The sequence below is a fragment of the Heloderma suspectum genome, chromosome 3, assembly GCF_057233095.1.
Source record: "Heloderma suspectum isolate Gila_16-S chromosome 3, 16-S_ref, whole genome shotgun sequence".
In the NCBI taxonomy this organism is placed as follows: domain Eukaryota; kingdom Metazoa; phylum Chordata; class Lepidosauria; order Squamata; family Helodermatidae; genus Heloderma; species Heloderma suspectum.
This window is the reverse complement of record NC_139460.1, coordinates 33,315,707-33,342,114: the sequence shown is the minus strand read 5'-3', so window position 1 is coordinate 33,342,114 and position 26,408 is coordinate 33,315,707. Positions and strand designations below refer to the sequence as shown.

At 46.2% G+C, this 26,408-nt stretch overlaps 1 protein-coding gene across 1 annotated transcript in view; it reads right to left on the bottom strand.

Moving 5' to 3' along the window:
* FGF9 (fibroblast growth factor 9) overlaps nt 1-26,408 on the bottom strand; it is a 58,774-nt gene that overhangs the window by 25,810 nt on the left and 6,556 nt on the right. Inside the window, exon 2 of the mRNA XM_084841642.1 lies at nt 2,200-2,303. Within this exon, the coding sequence (XP_084697768.1) occupies nt 2,200-2,303 (104 nt within the window). The remainder of the gene's footprint in view (nt 1-2,199; nt 2,304-26,408) is intronic.

Genomic DNA, 26,408 nt, shown 5'->3' with positions numbered 1-26,408 from the left:
AACTGCACTAGGGCCAGACACAGTTGGACCTATCTTCCACACCATCACAGAGTAACTCAAAATGTGTTGGGCCAATAAACAATTCTTGGTGCACCTTTGAGGTCTCCTCTGTTCATTCTTACATTTGGTCCCCTTTCATCTTTCCTTCTTTATGAGATTCAAACCCCAACACCCAGGTTCAATCCCTGGAATCCCCAGATAGGACTGGAAAAAATCCCGAGGTAGGACTGCCTGAAACCTGGAGAGTCGTTGCCAGTCAGTGTTGACAGTATGGAGCTACATGGACCAATGGTCTGATTCAGTGTGAGACAACGTCCTGTGTTCCTATGATTTAAAGTTGCCACCATGAAGACTATTCCTATATTCCCACCCCTGAGAGAGAAATTAAACTAAAGGGAGAAAGGGAAAGGTATATGACAGGGGTGGGGTACCTTTGTTCTGTTGAGGGCCACGTTCCCTCTGGGGTAATCTGTTGGTGACTATACGCTGGTGGGGGATGCGGCTGAAGCCAGCAGTAGGGATGTCAGAGGAATCCGTCTGGGGGGTGGAGCTCACTGAGCTTGGCCCAACGCAATCTGCATCAAGTTGGGGCAGTTCACAGATGTTCAGGGGGCTGGGTATTTGCATAAATTGCAATTTGTGTAATTTGCAAAATTCCAGCAGCAATTTACACAATTCCAATAGCAATTTGCACAATTTCGGCAATAATTTGCATAATTTGCACAAATTTTGGCAGTAATGTGTGCAAAGTATGCAAATTGCAGGCACAATTTGCACGAATTGCTATTTATGCACATTTTTAAAACACGAAACATTCCCAGATTTCCGGAAAAAAACTGTGGCTTGGCTCGCAACTGCAAACTGATTCGGGAGTGCCGTGAGAATCTGGCAAGCCTGAATAGGGCCAAATTTCCCAATGACAGACGTCCCTACCCAGCAATGGGTGAGGCAAGTCACTCTATCTCTCTTTCTGACACCCCCTTCTCACTCACTCTTTCTCTCTCTCCCCCTTACCATGCAGTGGGCTGCCAGGAGAGGGACAGGCAGCTCTTCCCAGAGCCTGAACTGATGGCTTGTAGAAGGCTTTTGAAATTTGCTGAGTGTCGTGGGTACGGGCTCTGCCTGAACCAGGCTAAGGTTGTGAACAGCAGAGCCAAAATCTAGAACTGGGTCCTGGATGTCAGTGACTTACGTCCGGGAAACTAGAAGTTGGAGCCTGAACTGCAGCAAGCAGAAGATACTGGTCGGTTGACCTTGGAAAGACAGAGGCTTCCTACTACTTCCCAGTTGTAGGGGCCAATGCTGCACAACCTGATTCCTTTCTGCACCTGAAGTAGACTCTACTGTTTCTTTCTCTCTATAGAAACCATGATACAAAACAAAACAAAGAAAAGCTCTCGTATATCCTCCCATAATTTCAGTGGTGGAGAGAAAATTGGGGAATGTACATTAGCATACTTAAGCAACAGATGCAATAATAATTACAGTGAACGTAATTACCAGATTTGAGGAATTCAAGATATTCTAGATAGCTAAACCAAAAGAATGCATCTTGGCATGATGAAATAAAGAGGCATTTCCCATTCTGTCTGACCTTCTCGCATATAAAACCTGTGAGCAGGAGGCACACCCCTATAGAAATATCAAATGCTAACGTGAGTGCAGTTGTAGATCGTTCCATGGCGGCTGGAATGCTCTGGAGATTCTATATACTTTAGTCTTCTTGTTTCACCCCACTCCCATCATGCCCTGGTTCTGCTTCTTTCTATGCCATATAAAAGCTTGCAAACACCACAAGAACACATCTGCTAATGGGCGATTAGCAGTGCAGAGGTGCCATCCAAAGTGCTATGCCAGTCTAACACCACTATAAAGCCACAAGTCATGACAGTGCAGGTACATCCTAGCTGACAACATGGGGTCTTAGGACCAATCCGTTACACTAACTGTTCAACAATCTGCAAGCTGTAGCCAGATGTATCCCCTATTAGTAGCATCTTGTTTATCCTTCCTTCTTCACTAGACTGTAGGATCATTGACTAGATATTTGCACAATATCTTGTCCTACATGCCTGTAAACTTAAGACTAGTTGAAGCTAAAGATAACCATTTAGACACAACAATAATCATAATAACAATTTGACTAGATTAAGCACACAAAAGCCAAGATTTAAAAAAAAAAAACTGTAAGGAACTTACTGAGCCGTATAGTTCCCCTTTCTCGTTCATTCCAAGATAAAGTCCACTGTCTACCCCTCGAATGCTGACCAGGCCCACTGCTATACTGATAAATTCCAGGATACCTGCAAAATATATAACACAAAAATGTACATTTTGTTTCCATTTACAAATTTAGTACTTTGGATTGACTTTTAATCAACACCAATGTATTATTAAAATGGCAGCTGTTTTCCACCAGAAGGAAGAATGCTAACAGATGAGTAATTATTAGAGATACATCCTCTGTGTATAAAAGACAAGCGTACTGAGCTTTTTCCTGAAATTATGTAATGCATACAGCATGTGAGCACCAAGCCAAAAGCTCTGCCCTTCAAAGAGGGCTACCTATTCAAAGAGATTTTTCATAAGTCCTTCTGATCAAGTACCTTAACAGGCCCAATGTTCCAACAGTCCCTTTGACGTGCTAGGACATGCAGAAAGGTTGGTAACATTATTTGCAAGCTCAGTTTGAAAAACAGTATTTATTTGATAGTCTGTGAAAGATTATTCTGAATGTGTTGAAGCTGATAAACACAATTGAGGGTCTGAATTCATGTTAGAGACACAAACGTGTGTAAATCTGTGTTACATCCAGGCACTGTAAATTAACTGGGCACTTTTCCATTAAGTACAAACTCTTCCCACCCCCTCCCTTTCCTTGGATTAGGAGAGACCCTGCTGCAGGCTTGCACTAAGAGCTTTGCTATGGAACCATACAGCCTTGCTACAGAACTGGTCAATAATATAATAAACCTATTCAGTTACCAATACTTACCTGGAGTCTAAATTCAGTAAATTCAAGAGATAATACTTGATTGATTGAATTTATATAACACCAACTGTCAAATGCCAAATCCCAATAGCCCTTTGGCCCTTTTATTTCAGGAAACGACACTCCAGAATGGGGCAATTTGGAGCAGAGAAGGAACAAAGAGAATGTGTTGAACTCTTCCCCAGCCTGCAACATTTATCCTTTAAATCAAAGCCTCCTTCCCCACTCCCATGCCCCACAACTTAACTTTGTGGGGTTCAAAATTTATTGACACTCTATATGTGGGGTTTTTTTTAGCATAAGCAGTATGAATTTGGAATCCTGCAGGGAGGGAAGCAGCTGATGAGGCAATTCTGAACAGAGAAGCAATGGGCAGGGAAAGGATTAAGCATCCCCTTCCCAACTTCTACCTAAGATTCCCTCCCACCTGAAGCACCTTTTCCTGAAATAAAAAGGCCATGGGGGGTGGGGGTTGACTGAATGTGACCTTAGGTCCTCACCAGGGCTCACGTTTGTCAGTATCTCCAGTTTTAACCATAAATAACAAATATCACCCCCAAATAAGCTACGTTACCTATGGTTCAAATTTGCCTGTTTATTTTAAAACAATATTTGAAATTCAGTCCTCCTAATCCTTCCCCTTCCCTTTCCTCAGCCCTTGGCTTTGCAAACCCGTCTCCCACAGTTCCTACAGCAGCCAGTCCTGTCCTCATGTCTTATTTGAGCGCATTCCCCATCCTGCTGTTTCCTCTTTGCCTCCTCTTCAGCTCCGCTTCCTCCTGTGTACACCACTCACAGCCGCCTTGAAATCACAACCACCACCTCTATGCTCAGGTCCAATCAGTATAAGGTGGCTAACTTACATGTGTAAATGCACATCTAAATATAATTATTATAATATAAAGAGAAATACAATTTCATAGCGGGGAAGACTATGACCAGGTGACCTGTCTGCTGTCCAGGTACTAACTCTAGAAGGGCAACTTCAAGGCCCCCTACTCTCCCTTTCTTATGGTTCTTTATCTTTAAACTGGACTTGGATAGAACAGCCTTTCAAATAGGCAACTGTCATTGGGGGGGGGCGGCAAGGAGGTCACATGTGCGGCCTAAATCATTGTCACGTTTTTGACATCTCTCCCCTGCGTCCTTCACAGCTTAATTCAGATCCCTGGCCTTCAGCCAACTTATCCTCTTTAGCCCACCACCTCCCCAATCTCCCTGCAGCCCCTCCAAGGCTGCCGTCACTTGGCCCTTGGCAATGTTTCCCCCTCAGAAAAGGAAAAGGGGCGGTGACAATGTTGTTGCAATCATATCATGTCCATCAACAGCGAAAGGATTTTGCAGAAGGGCAACCAACAACCAACAGCAGCCACGTTTGACCATAACATATCATATATATCATATGGACTTAATTAATGTACTAATCAGGCTAATTCCACCAGGGAGTATGCTTTGCCAAATATATCTCTTCAAATATACTTTTCATTTCATTTCGATACTGCCCAACAGCCAAAGCTCTCTGGGCAGTTCACAAAGATTTTCTTCCAGGTATCATCCTACAAAGGCCACGAAATCTTGCCTAGTGTGCTGTATCGTTTGCAGGTCCAGCTCCAGGTCTGAGGAGCCCTGGGCAAGGTGTCCTGTGATGAGCCTCCTACTCTGGCAGGTGTATTTGGCTACAGGTTGGGCACACGGTGGGAAACTAAAATGGTGGCTAGATCCAGCCACCTGGCAGCAGTGGAAGCTGTTGGCTCTGATGTCTGTGGGATGGTGAATCTGCTCTGGATTTCAGTCAGAACCAGTCAGAACTCTAAAGGAGCTATCCAATGTGCAGCCTCCACTGCTTGGCACTGCTCGGAGTGCCAGGCCAGAAAAAAAAAAACAGCTGAGTGGGGGGAACAGGGCAGGCATCAGCAGTGGGCCCTTAGCAGCCACCCAGTGATGCTAGCCATTGAGGCTCAACCTGATCATACACTTGAAACGACAGAAAAACAGCGTTGTCCAGCTCAGTATACCACAGTTCTACAAATGGCCCATCATTGTACCTTCTCTATGCAACAACGATTGATTACTGCTTTATATATTATTCATTATTGCAAAGGCCACATGCTTACAGTTTTGATAACCCAGGCCTAGTAAAATCCATACGTGTTAAATTGCTTTGTATTTTTACTAAGTGGTAGGGATGTCAGAGAATTCCATCACGGATCTCGGTGAGGCCGAATGCCAGTGCATTCAGCTATTCAGCCCCCCGAAATCCGTGGCAGAACGAAGCCCCCCTGCCCTGCAAAAGGCGTGCAAAACGGGACACCTGCCTGCTGCCATTCACACTGCATTGCGAATGGTGGCCACATCCATGGCCGCCATTTGCTTCTTCACTATAGCCGTGATAGGCTACGTAAATACTTACGCAGCCTATCACGGCTAACGCAGGGACGCCATTTGCATCCCTGTGGAAGCCATGATAGGCTGCGTAAGTATTTACGTAGCCTATCACAGCAAAAAAAAGGGAACGCAAATGGCGGTGGCTACGGCGGCGGCCATTTGCGTTCCCTTTTTTTTTTGGCTGTGATAGCCTACGTAAATATTTGTGAAGCTGCTGGGGGCTATCATCAGGAGGTTTGGGGTGCAGTGTCATCAATATGCGGATGACACGCAGCTCTACCTCTCGTTCAAATCTTCACCAAGGTTGGCCGTAGAATCCCTGTCCAAATGTCTGGAGACGGTGAGTGGCTGGATGGGGAGGAATAAGCTGAAGCTGAACCCTGACAAGACTGAGGTACTTTTGGTGGGAGACAAGAGGAGGCTGGGGGATGTTGAACTGGTGTTGAATGGGGTACAGCTACCCTTGAAAGACCAGGTCCGCAGCCTGGGGGTCATTTTGGACTCCCAGCTGTCCATGGAGGCTCAGGTGTCAGCTGTGAGCCGGACAGCGCTGTATCAACTCCATCTGATACGGCGGCTGCACCCCTTCCTTCCTGACCATCTGCTCCCATAGGTAGTACATGCCCTGGTCTCCTCTCGTTTAGACTACTGTAACGCGCTCTACGTGGGGTTACCCTTGAAGACGGTTCGGAAACTGCAGCTGGTACAGAACGCGGCGGCTCGCCTGATTAAAGGCAGCCGCCGGCGAGATCACATCACTCCAGTGCTGAAGGAGTTGCAATGGTTACCAGTTGTTTTCCGGGCCAAATTCAAGGTGTTGGTTTTGACCTTTAAAACCCTATATGGTTCTGGCCCAGCCTATCTTAAGGAGCGCCTCCAGCAGCACCCGACAGGCCGCTTAACAAGATCAGCCTCGGATGGCCTTCTGTCTGTCCCATCAGCCAGGACAGCTAGACTGGTGGGGACGAGGGAGAGGGCCTTCTCTGTGGTGGCCCCCACTCTGTGGAACTCCCTCCCTAGGGAATTCCGTCATGCCCCCTCTTTAATGAGCTTCCATCGTGCGTTAAAAACGTGGTTGTTCAGGCAGGCATTTGGGGTGGGTTAGGGTATTTTAGAAAATGTTTTTATTGTAGAATTTTATTGTTTTAAACTGTTTTATTGTATGTTGTACATCGCCCAGAGTGGCTGGGTGACCAGCCAGATGGGCGATTAATAAATTTAATAATAAATAAATAAATAAATAAATGAGAGAGGCGCAAATGGCATAGTGGCCGCCATTTGTGCCCCTCTCTTTTGCTGTGATAGGCTACATAAATATTTACGTAGCCTATCACGGCCAAAAAAAAAAAAAAAGGGAACGCAAAATGGCTGCCGTAGCCGCCGCCATTTGCATTCGCTGTTTTTGGTTTTTTTTTCGTGATAGGCTACGTAAATATTTACGTAGCCTATCACGGCAAAATACAGGGACGCAAATGGCGGCGGCTATGGCCACCGCCATTTGCACCCCTGCAGGCTGCCCAGCAGCCGGATGTCCGGCTGTGGGCGGCCCCGGCCAGTGACTCCGCGGAATCGCTGCGGAGTGGAGCCGGCCTGAGAGAATTTCGGGTGGAGGGACCACCCGAATGTCACCCTTCGAAAAGGTAAGTGACTTTCGTACATCCCTACTAAATGGCAATGCAAAACAAAAAACAGTATTCTAGTAGGTGCAATATTTATGATAGAACCTCTGATACAAACAGCCCATCAAAACTATATAAGCTTTTACCTTGTTTGGGGATACAAAATAGTGGTTCTAAATCTTGTTAATGAGGCTTCTTTTGTAAAACTTTCACCAAACTATCATGTAACCCCAGTGTTTGTACTCCACCAAGCAACTGGTAAGGGCAATTTTTAGGTTATGGGTCTATCGTCCAGTATTGTAGCTCTACATGTATACATCCAGTATCTTTCTTGCTAGTGTAAAAGTAAACTGGGAGTGAAATTGCTACTGTAATTTCAGATGGCTGGGTTGCACACTGCTGACCACCTGAAAGCAAAAGTAATGCTGCAAACACTGTAGCAGATTTTGTCCAAGTTGGCTGGCTCTGTGTGAAACACATTTTATATACAGCAATTGAAAATGCTTCCATTTATTTCTCTTTGCCCTGCTCCCCTAGAAAAACAATCCAGAGCAGGGATAGGCAACCTTCTTGGGCCATGGGCACATCTGGCAATTTGAGAAACTGTCCTGGGCACCCCCACAAAATGGCTGCCATGGGAGGTGTGGCAAACGACAAGTAACCTGCCCAAGAGGCTGAGTACAAGGCAGAGATGGTGTCTGAGACCCGACACACTAAGCAACTCCCTTGAACCCAGTTTTCAGCACCAGCAGAAACTTATTTCACAGCAATCCCAGCTGCCGGTGAGAAAATGAATAAATATTTATTTATGTTTAAGTGCGAAGGGTAGGACATCTTGGTACGCATCAAGAAAGGTGTCTGTGGCAAAGTGGTGCCCATGGGCACCATGTTGCAATCCAGAGTATCTTAGACAGCTCTGAGTCCTGTTAATACCAATTGTTCTGGATCAGGATCACTATCTATAATACGAATGTTGCCAAGTTAAGGACTGTGTTATTTAGCTCAAGGCCCTTTTGAATAGTCCCATAATATAAACTATGTGCACATTCCATAAACAACAATGCACATATAGGGATGGATCCAGATTTAGGCATATGCAACTGAGCTGGCATCAGTGCACGTCCCTGTCCCTCCTCTCCACGGCAGCCCTTCCAGCCCCCTGAAAGTGCTACAGAGAGGGCTGGGGGACTCTGCTGAATGGGACGAGCAGTGGTGAGGCAGGGAGAGGATCCTGAAAATCAGGAGGAGGCACCTTCGGTGAGTGGAGTGCTTCTGTTCACAGAAGGCAGACCTGGGATCAAAGCCATACACCTGAAGTACTGAATCCTATCTTAAATTCCAGGAATGCTGGAGTTTGAATCCTGCCTCCCAAAACCCATCAACAGCCCAAACCTTGAAAAGATGTGGTCCTATATAAAAGGTTTCGGAGGTGACACATTTGTAAAGATCAACCATAACTTTGCCACTACAGGTAAGGCAACAAGGATTTGCTCCACCAACAGGATGTCAACCGGACAATGAAATCCCCATCAGGATATCAGTTGGCCAACTAGCCTGCTCTTAATTCTTTGCAGAACTTTCTTGTTTTCCCTAGTCCCATTAAAACCCAGACTAGTATGCACTCATGAATCTGCCTCCAATCACTACAGCACCATCCTAAACACTTCTGCACTGTTGCAACAAATCTCGTAATTGAGTTGCTAGACAGTGATTTCCCATACATCTGGTTGCAAGAGATTTGAATCTGGGTCATCAGGTTGCCAATGTTATCTAACTTGGCATGCAAGCTATACCAGGTATATTTACACTGGCTATTAACTGTTGGATGTGCAGTGATACCATTCAAGATCTGCATTTGACTGAAAGCAGACTGGTGTTAGTAAGTAACTAGCTGCAGTTTCCCCCGGATGTTTGAAAGAGATATGACAAAACAGTTCTGGAGAGAAGTGTAACTACTTTGGCCCTTCCAAACATAAAAAAAATTAGGTAAGGGCGTAATCCTATGGGATGCGCCCTGGGTACTTGTAAGCCCCCAAACCCGGGGGCTTACAAGTATCTAATGCAGAGTGGGAGGCACATTACGCTTCCCACTCTGCATTTTAGCTTGATGGGAGATTTTGAGGGTCTAGTGGAGTCTTTGGAGAAGGAGAGGGAAGGAGGCTGGGGACGGCTGGGGATACCTCGTATTCCCACATTCCCTGTCTCCTTCCCTCCCTGCCCCCAGGAATGCCTCCTTTTCCCCATCTCTGCATTTCATTTTGCGGGGACAGGAAATGTAGTTTTCTGGCTCCGAGCTTGGAGTCCCGTCTACAGGCTCAGAGCCAGGAAACTGAATGATCTGATGTTCCCCAGACACTGCCTAGGGGACATAGGATTGCTTCCTAAAGTTCCTTTTTCAAAGGCAGGATCTTTTATAAGCTATCACTCAGTATGGAATAGCCACTACATTTCTCTTCAGAATGGAGGGAAAGCAAAAAAGAATAGTATTAATTTATAGTATTAATTTATACTCCACTGGAACAGCTGTACAATCAGTACAGAAGCAAAGTACTTTTATAGCTGGTAAGAATTAGGAACAGGGGAGAAATTTGTTTGGTTCACATTTTAATATGACCTTATGTAATTTTTCACTTTCGAACTAAAGCCTAAATTTGCATTTCTCTGAATTTTGCAATGGAGGCCTCCAATCAAAATATGCATACAAAAATGACTATAATAGGGAAAGGTGCACACAAAAATGCATATATTGGTGAAAATAACATTCAAAACTCATTATATTAGGAAAATTGCTTTCAAGATTGTGTGTATTAGTCAAAATTGCACACAAATACTCATGTATTAGAAGAAATGCGCACAAACGTGTGTATGAATTTTCATGCAATTTTTAAAAAAAAAAATTCTCAAAGTTCAGGATGAACCAAACTTAAGAGTGGAGAAATAAGACAGAGTAACCAAAACTGACAGATGTGTCCATCCCTAATGTAGATATGGTAGTAATGTACTGCTGTTTGAAAAAGCAGAGGCAGGAATGTGGTTTGCCACTTGTCTGCTGGCCTGAGACGAGGCGCAACTGCTCTCGGGTGAGTTCCTAAGTCCAAAACTATCCAACACATGTGCGTTGCTTAGCACTAACCCGGCAGCCATGCCCAGGTTCCTCTGTACCTTCTGGAGCCTGCTGAGAACCAGGTCTGGTCCAAGACATTTTGCTGCCTGAGGTGAAGGACGAGATGGCATCTCCATACATTCCATGTATAGAAACTGACCAGACTGGAAGTTGAATCTTACCCAGGTGCATATCTTCCACTGCACCTGTGGGCTTAAGGGACACAGGGCAGACCATGTGGCACACACAGCTCTGTCCCCACAACATCTCACCACTGCTCTCTAACCCCCAGCATCTGCCACGTGAGGCAGCCAGCCCACTGTCCCTGTGGAAGGGCCAGCCCAGGTGAGAGCTGTTGCTGCTGCCTCAGAAGAGAACTGAGGCAGGAAGCCAGCCAGCTCCCTCTCAGTTTGCTAAATGTGGCTCAACAACACTACAAGCGAGAAGGATCTTGGAATTGTTGTAGATCACAAGCTGAATATGAGCCAACAATGTGATGTTGAGCTTCCGCCGTGCATTAAAAACGTGATTGTTCAGTCAGGCATTTGGGGTGGGTTAGGGTATTTTAGAAAACGTTTTTATTGTAGAATTTTATTGTTTTAAACTGTTTTATTATATGCTGTACGTCACCCAGAGTGGCTGGGTGACCAGCCAGATGGGCGATTAATAAATTTAATAATAAATAAATGTGGCTTCAAAAAAGGCAAATGCTCTTTTGGGCTGCATTAATAGAAGCATAGCTTCCAAATCCCAGGAAGTACTAGTTCCCCTGTACTCAGCACTGGTTAGGCCTCATCTGGAGTACTGTGTCCAGTTCTGGGCACCACTTTTGAAGAAGGATGCAGACAAACTGGAGAGGGTTCAGAGGAGGGCAACAAAGATGATCAGAGGACTGGAAACAAAGCCCTATAAAGAGAGACTGAAAGAACTGGGCATGTTTAGCCTTGAGAAGAGAAGACTGAGGGGAGATATGATAGTGCTCTTCAAGTACTGGAAAGGTTGTCACAGAGTGGAAGGCCAGGTGTCAAGGGCTCCTTGGAGGCCTCTCTCAGTCTAATCCAGAAGCCAAGTCCAGGCATAGACAAAGGGATCCTTTTCAAAGCTTTATTCCTCTTTTACAACTTAACAACTCTACTGTTAGCAACTAGATATGAGCAGCAGAGTACCTATGCCCTAAGTTGGAACAGTTGGTCCCCGTTTGAAAGAGAATCACTGGCAGACCCTGAACGTATGGGCTAGGGAGAATCCCTCCCCTTTTCCCTTGGATTCTCTGGGCGCAACCATTGTTTGCGCGCCAACCAGGCACTACGCCTCCTTTCCACGCCCTCCATTTGGCGCCGCTCCCTATGTCGGCATCGCGAGTCCAGCAAGTCTGCTTCCCGCGCTCTGTCACTCCTGGGACTGCTATCTATGCTAGGAATGCTGGTGGGAGGAATCTCTGTTAGTTGTTGACCCTGGGAAGGATGAGCACGCTCCTCTCCCAGGAGCGGCTCCTCTTCCTCAGAATCAGAACTACTCTAAGATTCTATGGGCTCAGTGTCCACCCTGACACCAGGATCTCTTCTCAATCATCCCAGAGTGCAGGACATGGAATAATGGGCTCAAGTGACAGGAAGCCAGATTCCAGCTGAACATCAGGAGAAACTTCCTGACTGTTAGAGCAATACGACAATGGAACCAATTACCTAGGGAGGTGGTGGGCTGTCCCACACTGGAGGCATTCAAGATGAGGCTGGACAGCCATCTGTCAGGGATGCTCTGACTTAGATTCCTGCATTGAGCAGGGGGTTGGACTCAATGGTCTTGTAGGCCCCTTCCAACCCTACTATTCTATGATTCTATGCACAAAGACAAAATGCAGGTGGGGCATAACTGGGGCAGGTGAGGGGGCAAGACAGGGATGAAGCTGGAGGAGGTGCCAGAGAAGAGAGTAGATGAGCAGACCTCAGGCCAGGAGAGCAGAGAATGAAGCAGAGAATACTTCCCAAGATACTTTCTGATACATAGTATTACACAAATATCCTACAAGCTAGGCTTCAGCAGTATGCGAACCGAGAACTACCGGAAGTACAAGCTTGGTTTCGAAGAGGCAGAGGAACTAGAGATCAAATCGCCAACATTCGCTGCATCATGGAGAAAGCAAGAGAATTCCAGAAAAGCGTCTATTTCTGCTTCATTGACTACGCTAAAGCCTTTGATTGTGTGGATCACAACAAACTGTGGCAAAATCTTAAAAGTGATGGGAGTACCAGACCACCTTACCTGTCTCCTGAGAAACCTGTACAAGGGTCAAGAAGCAACAGGAAGAACCAGACATGGAACAACCGAGTGGTTCAAAATTGGGAAAGGAGTACGACAAGGCTGCATATTGTCACCCTGCTTATTTAACTTATATGCAGAGTACATCATGAGAAACGCCAGGTTAGATGAATCACAGGTCGGAATTAAGATTGCCGGGAGAATTATCAACAACCTCCGAAATGCAGACGATACCACCCTAATGGCAGAAAGCGAAGGGGATCTAAAGAGGCTCTTGTTGAGGGTGAAAGAGGAGAGTGCAAAAGCTGGTTTGAAACTCAACATTAAGAGATCTAAGATCATGGCATCTGGCCCCATCACTTCCTGGCATATAGAAGGGGAAGAAATGGCAGCAGTGACAGATTTTACTTTCTTGGGCTCCAAGATCACCACAGATGGTGACTGTAGCCATGAAATTAAAAGACGCTTGCTCCTTGGGAGGAAAGCTATGGCAAACCTAGACAGCATAGTAAGAAGCAGAGACATCACCTTGCCGACAAAGGTCCGTCTAATCAAAGCTATGGTTTTCATGGCTGTGAGAGCTGGACTATAAGGAAGGCCGACCGCCAAAGAATTGATGCGTGCGAACTGTGGTGCTGGAGAAGACTCTTACGAGTCCCCTGGACTGCAAGGAGGTCAAATCAGTCAATCCTAAAGGAAATCAACCCTGACTGCTCATTGGAAGGACAGATACTGAAGCTGAAGCTCAAATATTTTGGCCACCTAATGCGAAAACTCTCTGGAAAAGACCCTGATGCTGGGAAAGACTGAAGGCAAAAGGAGAAGGGGATGGCAGAGGATGAGACGGCTAGATAGCATCACCGATTAAATGAATATGAACTTGAGCACACTCCGGGAGAGAGGGCAGGACAGGAAGGCCTGGCGTGCTATGGTCCATGGGGTCACGAAGAGTCGGACACGACTGAATGACTGAACAACAACAAAATTACACAAATAAGCATCTACCACACATTTGATTTTACTGGAGCATCTGAGTACGAGGTATTAATTTCCACAGGACTAGAAATATATTCAGTATTACAATGCTTGGACAACACATAACCCTAATTTTATATTCCTCTATGGAAAATATAGGTTTCTTGGTGTTACCTATCTCTCTTGTGCTAGTTCTTGCAGTGACTAGCAGAGGCAAAGAGAGCATTCACAGAATTATAGACCCATTTCACACATCGAAAACAACCCAGGGTTTGTTAACTGGGTTGTTGTGAATGAGTGGGGGCAAGCAAACACTCTAGAACCTGACCACTCCTGCAGAATTAAACAACCCAGAGACGAAGCGTTGTTTATTGTGACATCTGAAGCTGGAATTGGAGGTTGTTGTGGAGGGAACAATACAGTCTTGTAACCCAAGAACAAACAACGAGAGTGAGCTGGTGAGAGCCAGCAACCTTGCTCACTTCTGCTCATTAATGGCTACCTGGGATTTGTTTAAAACCTGGGTAGCCATGATATGTGAACTAGGCCAGAGAATTGGAATGGACCTAGAAGGACATCTAGTCTGACCTTCTGCTCAATGAAGAATCTGCAATGTAGGATGCAATTCCAGCATCCTTGTGAGATGGCCGTGCAGCCTCTGCTTAAATATCTCCAGTGAAGAAGAACCCACCATCTCCTGCGGCAGACTGTTCTACTGTCAAACAGTTTTTACTGTTAGGAATCTTCTCCTAATGTTGAGACAAAATCTGCTTCCCCGCAATTTTCACCATTGGTTCTAGTCCTGTCCTCTGGAGCAACAGAGCAAAAATCTTCTGCCTCTTCTGCATTCCAGCTCTTCAGATATTTGAAGACCTCTAATGAATCTCCCATTAATATTTTCTCCTCCAGCAGGGCCACCCCAAGACATTTTGCTGCCTGAGACAGAGCAGCAACTGGTACCCCATCCCCAAGTCAAGGTACAAAAATACCCAATGCTGATCGAATTATTTTGCCACCTGAGGCAAAAACATTCCACATGAGCCTCTCTCCCTCCCTAGCAATAAAAGTACAGTACTAATATTAAAGAACAAGCAATTTGTTGCCCTTTCACAACACCTACAATCCGCCTCATTTTGCCTAATGGTAGGGCCAGCCCTGTTCTCCAGGACTGGGATGCCATGACGGACTGGAGATGTACTTTCAGCTGGTGGGTCCTGAAGAAAGTCACTGTGACCTTGGAAAGATCTTTAGATGTTTGAAGGTGAACAGTTAGCCAATTCTAATGAGAGGTATAACTAAATGGAAGCCATGGCTTAATTAGCCCTTTTCCTGAAGTACCTGACACGAGTAACTGTTACTTGATTTGATAGATCTGGTATAACAATAATAATATTTGCAGGGAACTTTTTTTAAAAAAAATTGAGCTATAGTATGTCACTTTGTATTCTTTCAGTGCTTCTCAGAAAACCATAGCCGGTCTCCCCTAGGAAACAAAGGCAGCTGGCACCTCCTCCTTGACCCTTCCCAATCTGTACTTTCATTGGGTCAGAAGGCAATGTGTCAACCCACCCCAGCCAAATCAGTACACTACAGAGACTGTCTATTACAGCCCTTATCTTGGTGCTCTATGTCAGGGGTGGCAAAAGGTAAAATTCCAGATGTTTTGGACTTCAACTCCCAGAAGCCACTGCCAGCATGGCCAATGAACAGGAATGCAGGGAGTTGGAAGTCCGAAACATCTGGAGATCTACTTTCTGCCCACCCCTGCTCTATGAGATGGTCACTTATTTAGGGCATGTTTTTAGTACCCTAATATCGTGTGTGTGGAGTTTAAGGGGGTGAAGTGTGTCACACCTCTGAGAGCATTCTAACATGGTGGAGGCCGATCTTTTAGGGTTACAGACAAGACTGGACACTGCTTCCATCACTCACACACACACACACACACACATTTTTATTTTGCCTTTACTGTGCTTGGAAAGGCCCAATCATTTGTTTTCTCCTCTTGGGTAAGAATGATTGTTTTAAATGATGAATAATGCATGGTCAGTTACTGTAGTAGTCTCATCCTTCTCAATACCTTTGTGTAATTTTGCTAAAGATCATTCCCTTTGGTCTACATCCACCAAGGCGCTCCATCCCCTTAAACTGCAATACACAGACTACTGACAACAGATTCGCTCCAGCACTATCAAATGACCAATGAAATCACAAGGGGCTTGGCTTTGGAGAGAGTGGGCTGGTTTGAATGTAATGCTACACCATAGCTTAGCGCAGACTACATAGTTTAGCATTACAAGAATGAGCCTAGGCAAGTCTTAGGGTCACGCACTCCCCACTCCTCCTCCAGTGTAGCCACAAGGACTTCAGTACCTTTACTTCCTTTTTAGATTAATCTCAGGTTGCCATGTCATCTGAACCCAAGGTATGATTAATCTTAACTATGGTTAATGGAAACAAACCAACTTCAAACCATAGTTTATGAATCTGTCTTGTTTTCACTAGCTATACTTAAGTTTAACCAAAGTTTAGGGTTGAGACAGAAAGTTGAAGTGAAACAGAAGCTTCCAGTCCCCTGGAAGCCGTGCTACATGAGGGAAGGGGAGGGGGATCATCCATGCCCAAAGTTTGCTGCAGCTTGTCCGATAATGCTAAACCATGGTTTAGCATTATGCTTGAACTGGACTAATGAAACCACAGTGGCTGGGTTCACACAACATGACAACCCACAAAGAGAACCCATGGTTTGTTTTCGGGTTGTGAACTGTGGATTGTTTGTGGTTAGAAACTATGGTTTGTTAGCGCAGCTGGTTTCACACAACACAACAATCCACATTTCAACAACAACCCACAGTTCAGTGACAACCCACACTCAACCAATACTCAACCTTGAGTGTGGCTGTTGTGTGTGAACCCAGTCACTGTGCTGTAATATATTTTGCAAGCAATAGAGCTTCATTGCTCCCAGTAGTAGTATGGCGCTCCCATCACTGTTAGGAGCTACGATTACTATGCCACCCAGGCTGATCCTACTAGTCCAGGAAAGAGAAGAAACGCATGTGACTGCACACATATCTATCTATACATGTAGAAGGTCATTGAGAGCCAGTGTGGTGTAGTGGTTAGAGTGTTCGGGTCGACTCTGCAGACTCAGGTTCTAGTCCCCACTTGGCCATAAAGCCCTCTGGGTAACTTTTGGCCACTCACTGACTCTCAACCTAACCTACCTCACAGGGTTGTTGTGAGGATAAAATGGTCAGGAGGAGAACCATGTAAACTGCCTTGGGTTCTTTGCAATAGGAAAAGGGGTGGGATATAAATGTAATAATAAATAAATCAAAGGGAAGAAGTATGATTTGGGAATAAAGAAAGGGGATCTCTTAGAAGAAAAACAATGGGCAGCATCCTACAAAGCCCACATGCCGGCAGAATCCATGACTAGTGCAATATGGAGTGGTTCTTCAAGCAACTGGAAACAAGTGGAAATGCTAGTTTCCAGAATGGGGGTGAAGAGAAGTGTCAGAAGGGAGCTCTACTGACCTGTCCCAACCTGGAAACAAGCATTTCCACTCATTTCTGGGGTTGCTTTCGGCAGCACTAACTCTCCACTACAGTAGCGGTGGGTCCTGCTTGCTCAATGGAATGAGCAGAAGCATGCCAGCAGTATTAAATATTGCCCAATGTAATCCACATCCCATTGCAATTCCTCAGATCAAGGCGCCCTTCTACCATATGTGAGCCTGCTTCAGACAACAAGGGTGCATGTTCTTGGTGACCGGTCCTTTGGAGATTCACCAAAGTCTAAGCCTGAGCATCTTTTGAAAGCATTGTAAGTCCTTCCTGTTTGCCCTGGCTTTGGCAAGTGGCTCAAGGTTAAGCCAGCAGAAGTCTGAGAGGAGGTTAATACTTTTTGAGGATATAGTCCTAAACATACTTACTAGGGAGTGATGGTCCCACTGAGCTGAGAAGATTTTCTGAGAAAAAAATGCTAAATATGAGGCTGGGCTGTAAGTTTGGTTTAGGCTACGGTCTTAAATGCACTTACGAGGAATAGGTCCCATTGAACAGAGTGGGAATTACTTCCAAGCACACATGCATAGGATTGCACTTTCAATCTTAATGCAATTTCAAAATAATTTTTCAATATGCTATTTTAATTTGTTATTTACAGTAGGCCTTGGAATGAGATGAACTATAAATTTGTATAGGGGCAGTATGATATTGGCAGTTTTATTCCCAATTCCATTTCTAATTATGCCTAAAGTGGAGTTTGCCTTTTTGACAGTGGCCGCACACTGGGTTGCCACCTTCACTTAGCTGTCCACCACAACCCCAAGATCTCTTTCCTGGTCAGTCACCGCTAGCTCAGATCCCATCAGGTTATACTTGAAGTTGGATTTTTTGCCCCAACGTGCTTCACTTTACACTTGCTTATGTTGAACCTCATTTGCCATTTGGATGCCCAGTCTCCCAGTTTGGAGAGATCCTTTTGGAGCTCCTCACAAACCCTTTTTGTTTTAACTACCCTAAATAATTTGGCGTCATCAGCAAACTTGGCCACTTCACTGCTCAGGTTGAAATGCACTCATCCCAATATAGATCCCTGTGGGACCGCACTATTTACATCCATCCATTGGGAGAATTTACCATTCATTCCTACACTTTGCTTTCTGTTCTTTAACCAGTTACTGATCCATAAAAGGGCCTCTCCTTTTATTCCATGACTGCTAAGCTTTCTCAGGAGTCTTTCTTCAGGGACTTTGTCAAAAGCCTTTTGGAAGTCCAAGTAGACAATGTCTACTGGATCACCCTGTCTACATGTCTATTGACACTTTCAAAGAACTCTGAAAGTTTAGTGAGACAGAACTTAACTTTGCAGAAGCTGATTCTTTTTCACCAGAGCTTGTCCTTCTACATGCTTACTGATTATATCTTTAATAATGCTTTCAATTTACCCAGAATAGATGTTAAGGTAACCAGCCTGTAATTTCCTGGATCCCCCCTGGGTCTGTTTTTAAAAATTGGTGTTATGTTGGCTATTACAGTCCTCTGATACAGAGGCTGATCTTAGGGACATGTTACATATTTTGGTTAGAAGAACAGCAATTTGATATTTGAGTTCTTTGAGAACTCTAGGATGGATGCCATCTGGGCCCAGTGATTTATTTGTTTTCAATTTATTAATATGGTTGAGAAGTTCATCTTTTGTCACCACTATTTGCCTCAGTTCCTCAGACTCCCTTCCTGAAAACATCTGTTCAGGCACAGGTATCTGTCCTATATCTTCTGTAGTGAAGACCGATGAAAAGAATTAATTCAGCTTTTCTGCAATCGTCTTGTCCTCCTTTAGTACTCCTTTAATTCCATTGTCATCCAATGGTCCAACTGCCTCCCTAGCTGGTTTCCTGCTTCTGATATATTTAAAGAATTCTTTATTGTTGTCCCTGATATCATCAGCGATATGCTCTTTGAAGTAATTTTTTGAATCTCTTATTGTCTGCTTGCATCGTCTTTATGCAAGCTTGTGCTCCCTTTTGTTTTCCTCACTTGGGCAAGATTTCCATTTTCTGAAGGAAGCTCTCTTTTCTCTCCCGATTCCAGGAGATAGGCTAATTGTCTGTTCTGGATGGGATTGCCCTTCTTCTGAAAGATCAGGTCCATAGTTTGGGGATACTCCTAGATCCATCACTGTTGCTAGAGGCCATGGCGGCTCCGAGTGCCTTTTACCAGCTTTGGCTGGTTCACCAACTACAGCCTCTCCTGGACAGGGATAGCTTGGCCGCAGTGGTACGGGTGCTAGTAACCTCAAGACTGGATTACTGCAATGTGCTGTATGTGGGGCTGCCCTTAAGGCTGCTCCAGAAGCTGGAGCTAGTGCAGAACGCAGCAGCTCGGCTGTTGTCGGGAGCTGCCCCTTTTCAGCATGCAACTCCTTTGCTGTGGGGAACTGCACCGGCTACCTATTCGCTACCGGGCCAGGTTTAATGTTTTAGTACTAGTGTACAAAGCCCTAAACAACTTGGGACCAGGATACCTGAGAGAGTGCCTTCTCCCTTACCAACCTGTCCAGTCACTGAGGTCATTGGAGGACATGCTCCACATGGACCTATGGCTCGACTGGAGTCCACTAGGAGAAGACCCTTCAGTGTGGCGGCCCCCTTTCTTTGGAACTCCCTGCCCCTGGAGGTCAGGCAGGCACCAACATTGTGTTGTTTCCGGCACTTCCTGAAAACAGCACTGTTTCAGGGGGCATTCCTTAATTGACCAGCCACGGTATCTTGGCGTTCTGTTTTTGTGTGTGTGTGTGTTTTAAAGCATAATTTTAATATGGTGTTTTAATCTTTTTATTCCTTTATTGTTTTATCTTTTGTGTTCACCACTCCGAAATCTGTTTTAGATATGGAGCAGTATACAAATATTGTAAATACATAAATAATAAATAATAGCATCCTTGACACTGCTCATTAACCATGCTGGTGACCTCTTGGTCTTGGTGCTACCTTTCCTAACCTGTGGTATACATTTTAACTGAGCTTCTACTATTGTAGTTTTGAGTAACCTCCAAGCATTTTGAAGGGATTTAACCATCTTGACTCCCCCTTTCAGCTTCCTTTTCACCAGTTCACTCATTTTAGAGAAGTTTCCTCTTTTGAAGTCAAATATGACTGTGCTGGATTTCCTGGACAATTTTCCACTCAAATTAAGGGTGCAATCCTATGGGGATAGTCAGCTGCCTCTGAACTCGGAGGTGGACAACTATCGAATGCAGGGCAGGTGGAGTGAGTTGGAGATCTTCTCCTCTGGGCTCTGGCCACCCTACATTTGCAGCTAGGCAGCTGATTTTGGCTGTCTAGCTGGGGACGTCAGAGCAGGGGAGGGGAGGCTGGACAGCACATAGGAAGCATCCTCCCGTCCCTGACCTCAGGAATGCCCCCTTTTCACCCGCTCCACACTGTGCTTATGAGCACGGAGATGGGGACAAACTGCACTGCTTACGAGGCAGTGGGGAAGGGGGCGGGAAGTGAGTTTTCTGGGAACCGAGCTCGGAGTCCTGGCTCCAAACTTGGTTCCCAGAAACTGAAAAATCCTATGGCCGACTAGACACTGTTTAGTGGCCATAGGATTGCTGCATAAGGGTGCAATCCTATGCATGTTTAGACAGAAAAAAGGTCCTACAACTTCCAGAATTCCCCAGCCAGCATTTTTCTCTCTAAACATGCATAGGATTGTGCCCTAAGAGAGCAATCCTATGTCCTCTAGACAGCGTCTGAGGGACTACAGGATGTGGTGGACCTCCCCGTCTGAGGCCGGAGACAGAGCTCCAACCTGTGGATCCCCACCTGAAGACCCTCCCAGCCACTGCAGAAGGCTCCATGGTGGCTCTCTTCATCCTCAGGAAGGGAGGAAATGGGTGTGTTGGGGACAGGCCAGTGGGTGGGGAGGGGAGAGGCCTGGGATCTGCTGGATCCAATGGCCTCCCCCAGGACACCACTTAGGATTAAATCCAGGATTGCCTCCCTTCTGGTCAGTTCCATGACCAACTTTTCTAGGGCACAATCGTTTAGGGCATTGAGAAATTTAACCTCTTTGTCGTGCCTGGAACATGATTTATCCAATCAATGTGAGGGTAATTGAAGCCGCCCATTATAACAACACTTCCTTGTTTTGAGGCCTCCCTGATTTAATTTTCCATCTCAAGGTCACTCTGAGCATCCTGGTCTGGGGGACAATCCTAGCATGTTCCTAGCACTAATTAGTTTTGGAACCTGGTATTGTCACCCACAGCACTCCTGTGGAAGAGCCTACCCCTTTTAGGTGTTCTAGTCTGCTCAACAGTATTTGACATACCAAGCAAGACCTCCCGCAGTACGCTCTTTCCTGTCCTTTCTGTAGAGTTTATATCCAGAGAAGACCGTATCCCATTGGTTCTCTCCATTACACTAGGTTTCTGTAGTGCCCACTATATCCAGGTTCTCCTTTAAAACCAAGAACTCCAACTCTCCCATTCTGGCTTGGATGCTTCTAGCATTTGCATACCAACACCTATACATGGTGGCCCTCCCCAGATGCCTTTGGCATGTGCATCTTTTGCTATGGCACTTTGGCCTCTTTGATTGGCTATTATGTTCTCCCATGTACTCCTGGCCTATTTCCTCCCCTTCTACATTTGGGCAATCAAAAATATTTTCATCTTCATCCCCTTGGGATGATTTAACCCAAACCAGATGCTTCCCAGCTCCTGTCGGCTTTCCCCCAGGGTTTAAAGTCTGCTCTGCCACCTTTTTTATGGTTAGCACCAGCAGTCTGGTCCCATTGTAGTTCAAGTGGAGCCCATCTGTCTTGTACAGGCCCAGCTTATCCCAAAATGTTCCCCAGTGCCTCACAAATCTGAACCCCTCCTCCCTGGACCACTGTCTCATCCACACATTGAGACTCCTCAACTTCGCCTGTCTACATGCAGGCCCTGCATGTAGAACAGGCAGCATTTCAAAGAAAGCCACCTTGGTGGTCCTGGATTTCAACCTCCTACCTATCTACCTAAATTTGGCTTCCATGACCTTACAAATACATTTCCCCACATCGTTGGTACCAACATGGGCCACAACCACTGACTCCACCCCAGCGCTATCTACTGGGCTATCTAGATGGCAAATGCCACCTATCGGCAACCTTCACCATGAGGTCTATATGTCCATCACAAACCCAGCTGTCTATGTGTATAACAATCGAATCTCCCACTAGCACAAACCCCCCTCCCCCCAGAAGCACAGCCTTGGTGTGAGAGAATATTTGCTCATCTTCTGAAGAATGGGTCCCTTCTAAGGGATCATTTCCCTCTTCCTCAGAATAATGCCCTCTTTCCCCAAGAACAGCATTCTCTGTGACAGCAGAGGAGCGATCACCCTGGGAGTGGGACACTGCTAATAGATCCCTGAAGGTCTCATCCACCAACCTCTCTGCCTCTCTTGGGTTCTCCAGGTCAGCAACCTTGGCCTCAAGAGAACGAACTTGTTCCCTGAGAGCCAGGAGCTCATTACACCAAGCACACACCTATGACGTCTGTCCAGGAAGCAGATAGGTCATACATGTGGCACTCAGTGCAATACACTGGATAGCCTCCACACCCCTGCTGGCTTTCTACCTTCATAATTGTCTTTTTATTATTAATAGTGTTATTACTATTATTGAGTTTGTTTACCTGGAAAACTAAGTTGTTACTAGCAGAAGGTGGGGAATTTATTTATAGTTTTCTATTTACAGTTACTTATAATGTGTAGGGAGGGGAGAGTCCTCACCCTGCTGCTAAACTCACATAGATGTCTAACTCATTTGTTTGCTGATGCTTTGCCAGTGGGGCTGAGATGCTTCACCACTGGGGCTCCTCGCACTGGGAGAAAAAGGTAAAGACACGTCAAGGCTCTCCTTCCATCCCTATCAACTCTGCCACTGTAGTTCCCACATACATACATACACACACACACACACACAGTCATTTTCATCATGTGATGCTTAAATTACTAACAGTGGGGCTTACTTCTATGCAGAAGTAAGCCCCACTGAATTTAATGGGACTTACTGCCTTCTCAGTATGTTTAGGACTGCAGTCTTAACCTGATATCCTATACACACTTACTAGGGAGTAAGTCCCATTCAATTCAATTGAACTTGCTGTTGAGTAGACATGCCTAGGATCGTGCCGTAAAATAATGTACATAACGCATTTTGAAAACTAGAATTTGCTATCTAAATACTACTGGGATGGTCCAGAGGAAGTTAGTCACACTTTAGTCTCACGAAATCAATGGGACTTAAGTTAGTCATAACTATGATGCACCATTGATTTTAATGGGACTTATCCATTACAAACTTCCACTGGATCCAAACTCACGACTACGTTTTGTATTGCTTGCATCTGTCATTCAAAAGCAGTACCTACACCATCTAGATATTTAAACATAGCTCTCTTCTGCTTTGTTATACCACATCAACAGTATACAAGCAAGCAAGTGCTCCAATCAGGCATTTGTGCAACAGCCCCCTTATACTGTCTGATTTTAGGAAAATTATAATTGGGCATTCCCAGTCTGTTGGCACAGAAAGATCTGGCCAGTCACAGCTGTGATCCTAGTTTGCCTCCTCAGCCAAGAGAAGCACTTTGTCGAGACTTAAAAGGAGTTGCCTGCCCCCTCCTAGGAAACAGCTGGCCAATGAGTGGAGGTGCAATTCATCTGCAGCAATTCTGGAGAAGCTCAGATATGTTGCAGCTGCAGCAACCCTGAGCTTTTTCCCCCAGCCTTTGCAACGAGCCCACTGCTGCATCATCACCTACGTGCACAGAGAGCTGGAGTCACAAGCTACCAGTAGAAGGTCACAGACTGCAGAAGAAACAAGAGAGGTGACATAGATGGCTGTGTGCTTCCTTTACATCCCCCTTCCTGTAAGATTAATTACCTCCAACCAGGGATTTTTGCCTAGTAAAGCAGGTAAGGAAAATTCCCTGAAGCTAATAGTATATCATACTAAATATCCCCTATTCCTAAGGATCAATTCCTATCCCACAACAACATGAGCCTTTTAATGTTCGCAGGGCATCTTTTATTTAAGAAAATGAAACCAATCACACAGAGACGCACACAACCTACCATGTGTTTCGTTTTTAAAACCTCCATCAATAGGACAGGTCAAGGGAGGGTTTCTATATTTTATATTTCAAGGACCAAGCACCAAGACATATTTTATTTATATCCCATCTTTCCACGAAGGACCTCACAGGAACATATATAGTGTCCACCCCTTTTATCCTCATAGCAACCCTGTGAGGTAGGTCAGGGCAAGTGACTATAACAGGCCCAAGGTCACCCAGTGCACTTCATGGCAAAATGGGGATTTGAACCTGGATCTCCCCCGCCCTACTCCATCCGACCTTCTAACCAAGGTTTCCCCAAACTGGTGCTTCCCTCCCCCCCCTCAATGTTTTGGACTTCAACTCCCATATGCCCCAGCCAGCATGGTCAATGGTCAGGAATCCTGGGAGCTGTAGCCCAAAACATCTGGAAAGCACCAAGTGGGGGGGAGGCTGTTTTAACCTCTATACCACCCCGGCTTTCACATTTGGCATGCACGCAGATGTGCACATGCACACACACAGACACACACAGCCTCTGCGGGATTGCTGCCAGTATAGGCTGAGCCACTCCGTATCAAAGGCAGAGTTTTGCCTTTGCTGCAACAGTGCCTCTATGCGCGACAGTGCCTCTGTGTGTCCCCACCACAGGAAGCAATGGCAGCCATCAGTTATACGGAAGGAAGTAAAGGCAGTGGAAGCTGGTGGCTCCGATTTAGTTGGGGCTGCGCACCCATTCTGGGTTTTGGTCAGAACCAGCCAGAACTCTAAAGGAGCTATCCAAGGTGCTGAACCTAGGACAGCTCCTTTAGAGTTCTGACTGAAACCCAGAATGGAATCACAGCCCCACCAAAATCAAAGCCATCAGCCTCCACTGAGAAAAGGAATGCACCCGAGATGTATAGGGTGGGAGAATTGGTTCCCTACTGAGACTGCAGTAGGATTTTCCGTTTGTCCAATATGTCAGATAGGTGATGGATGGGTATTTTGTTAGAGAAAATAGCTAAAAGAAGTATTTGCCTTTCCCCTCTCAGATCTAACCTGGTCACAGCCACCTGTCCAATAGGAATTGTGACCTGCATCACGGGGCTGACTGTCAGGAGGAAGAACATTGCAAAGCAAAGGCTCTAAAAATGTTTAATCATCGCTGTGTATAGAATGGGCATACAAGAAGAGGGCCAGTCTAGCGCAGCGGATAGAACTATCTGGACTAGGTGATCGGGGTTCAAATCTCCTCCCCTCAGCACTGAAGCTGACTGGGTGACCTTGGGCCAGTCAGTCACTGTCAGTCTAACCTACCTCACAGGATGGTTATGGAATCTTGGAAGTATCCTTAGAGGCCATCTAGCCCACCCCCTGTAAAATGCAGGATCTGCAATGCAGAATGAAATTACAGCACTCCTGTAGCCCAGCCTTTGTTTAAATACCTCCCCCAGGCAGTCTGTCCCACAGACTGGGTAAGTACGGTGAGAAAGTTTCTCCTAACTTTAGCCAAAAAATGGTTCAGCCCTCTCGAGCTCCGTGTTCTGCCTATCTGAAGACAACTATCCTGTCTCCCCTTAACAGAGAGGGTAAGATGGAAGAGCCCTGCAAGCCACCCCAAAACCCCTTGGACTAATCCAAGTCATACTTAAGGGTGGACTCATTGATTTCAATAGGTCTGCACTAAGCGTGATAAAGGGCACACCCCTCGGCATGTCTGGACTGACCAAAGTCCTGCATCCCCCAGCATGCCCTAGCCAAACGGGTATGTGGAAACATGCCTAGGATTGCGCCTAAGTCTAAATCCAACCCCTTGGAAAGGAAGGGCAGGTTAAAAGCGTCACGAGAGGAGAGGGAAAGAGCGAGCTACACAAGTCTGCAAGCTGCGCGTTGATTCGTACTCGGTGGCCGCGCCAGGGGAAGGAAAAGACAGAGCTCGCTTCAGAGACGGCGAGCTCTGTTTAGCACGCGCGGGCACCTCGCGAAACAGAGCCCGTGCGGCGAGGCGAGGCCATTCCTCAGAGCGAGCCTTGCCCTCCCCGCTTAGCGCCGCCCGAGGCCTAAGCGGCGAGGTTGTTCTGCCGTCCTTCAAAGGCCTCGGCCTTGCAGAGGGGCGAAAGGCGGCCGCCGCAGTAGCAGCCGGGACCTACCCGCGTTTGTACTCGACGGCGAGTCCGTTCGGGCTCGCTCGGGCAGAAGCGGGCAACCTTGGCCGCGGTGGACCGCGCAACCTTCCCCGGGCGCTTCAAGGGCCTCTGCAGGATGTCGCGCGAGGGCGCTCCGCAGCAACAGCAGCCAGCGGGACGCGCCGCTTGCTGAGCCACGACGGCGCTCGCACGGCCACGGCGGGGCTCCGCGTTATCCGGATAAGCCGCAGGGTCCGCACGCGGCGAGGCGCTGGGAGCTGCGCGGGCGCGAGCCCCGCCCACGTTTCCCGGAGGGGAAACGGGCCCTGCTCACCTGACCCGC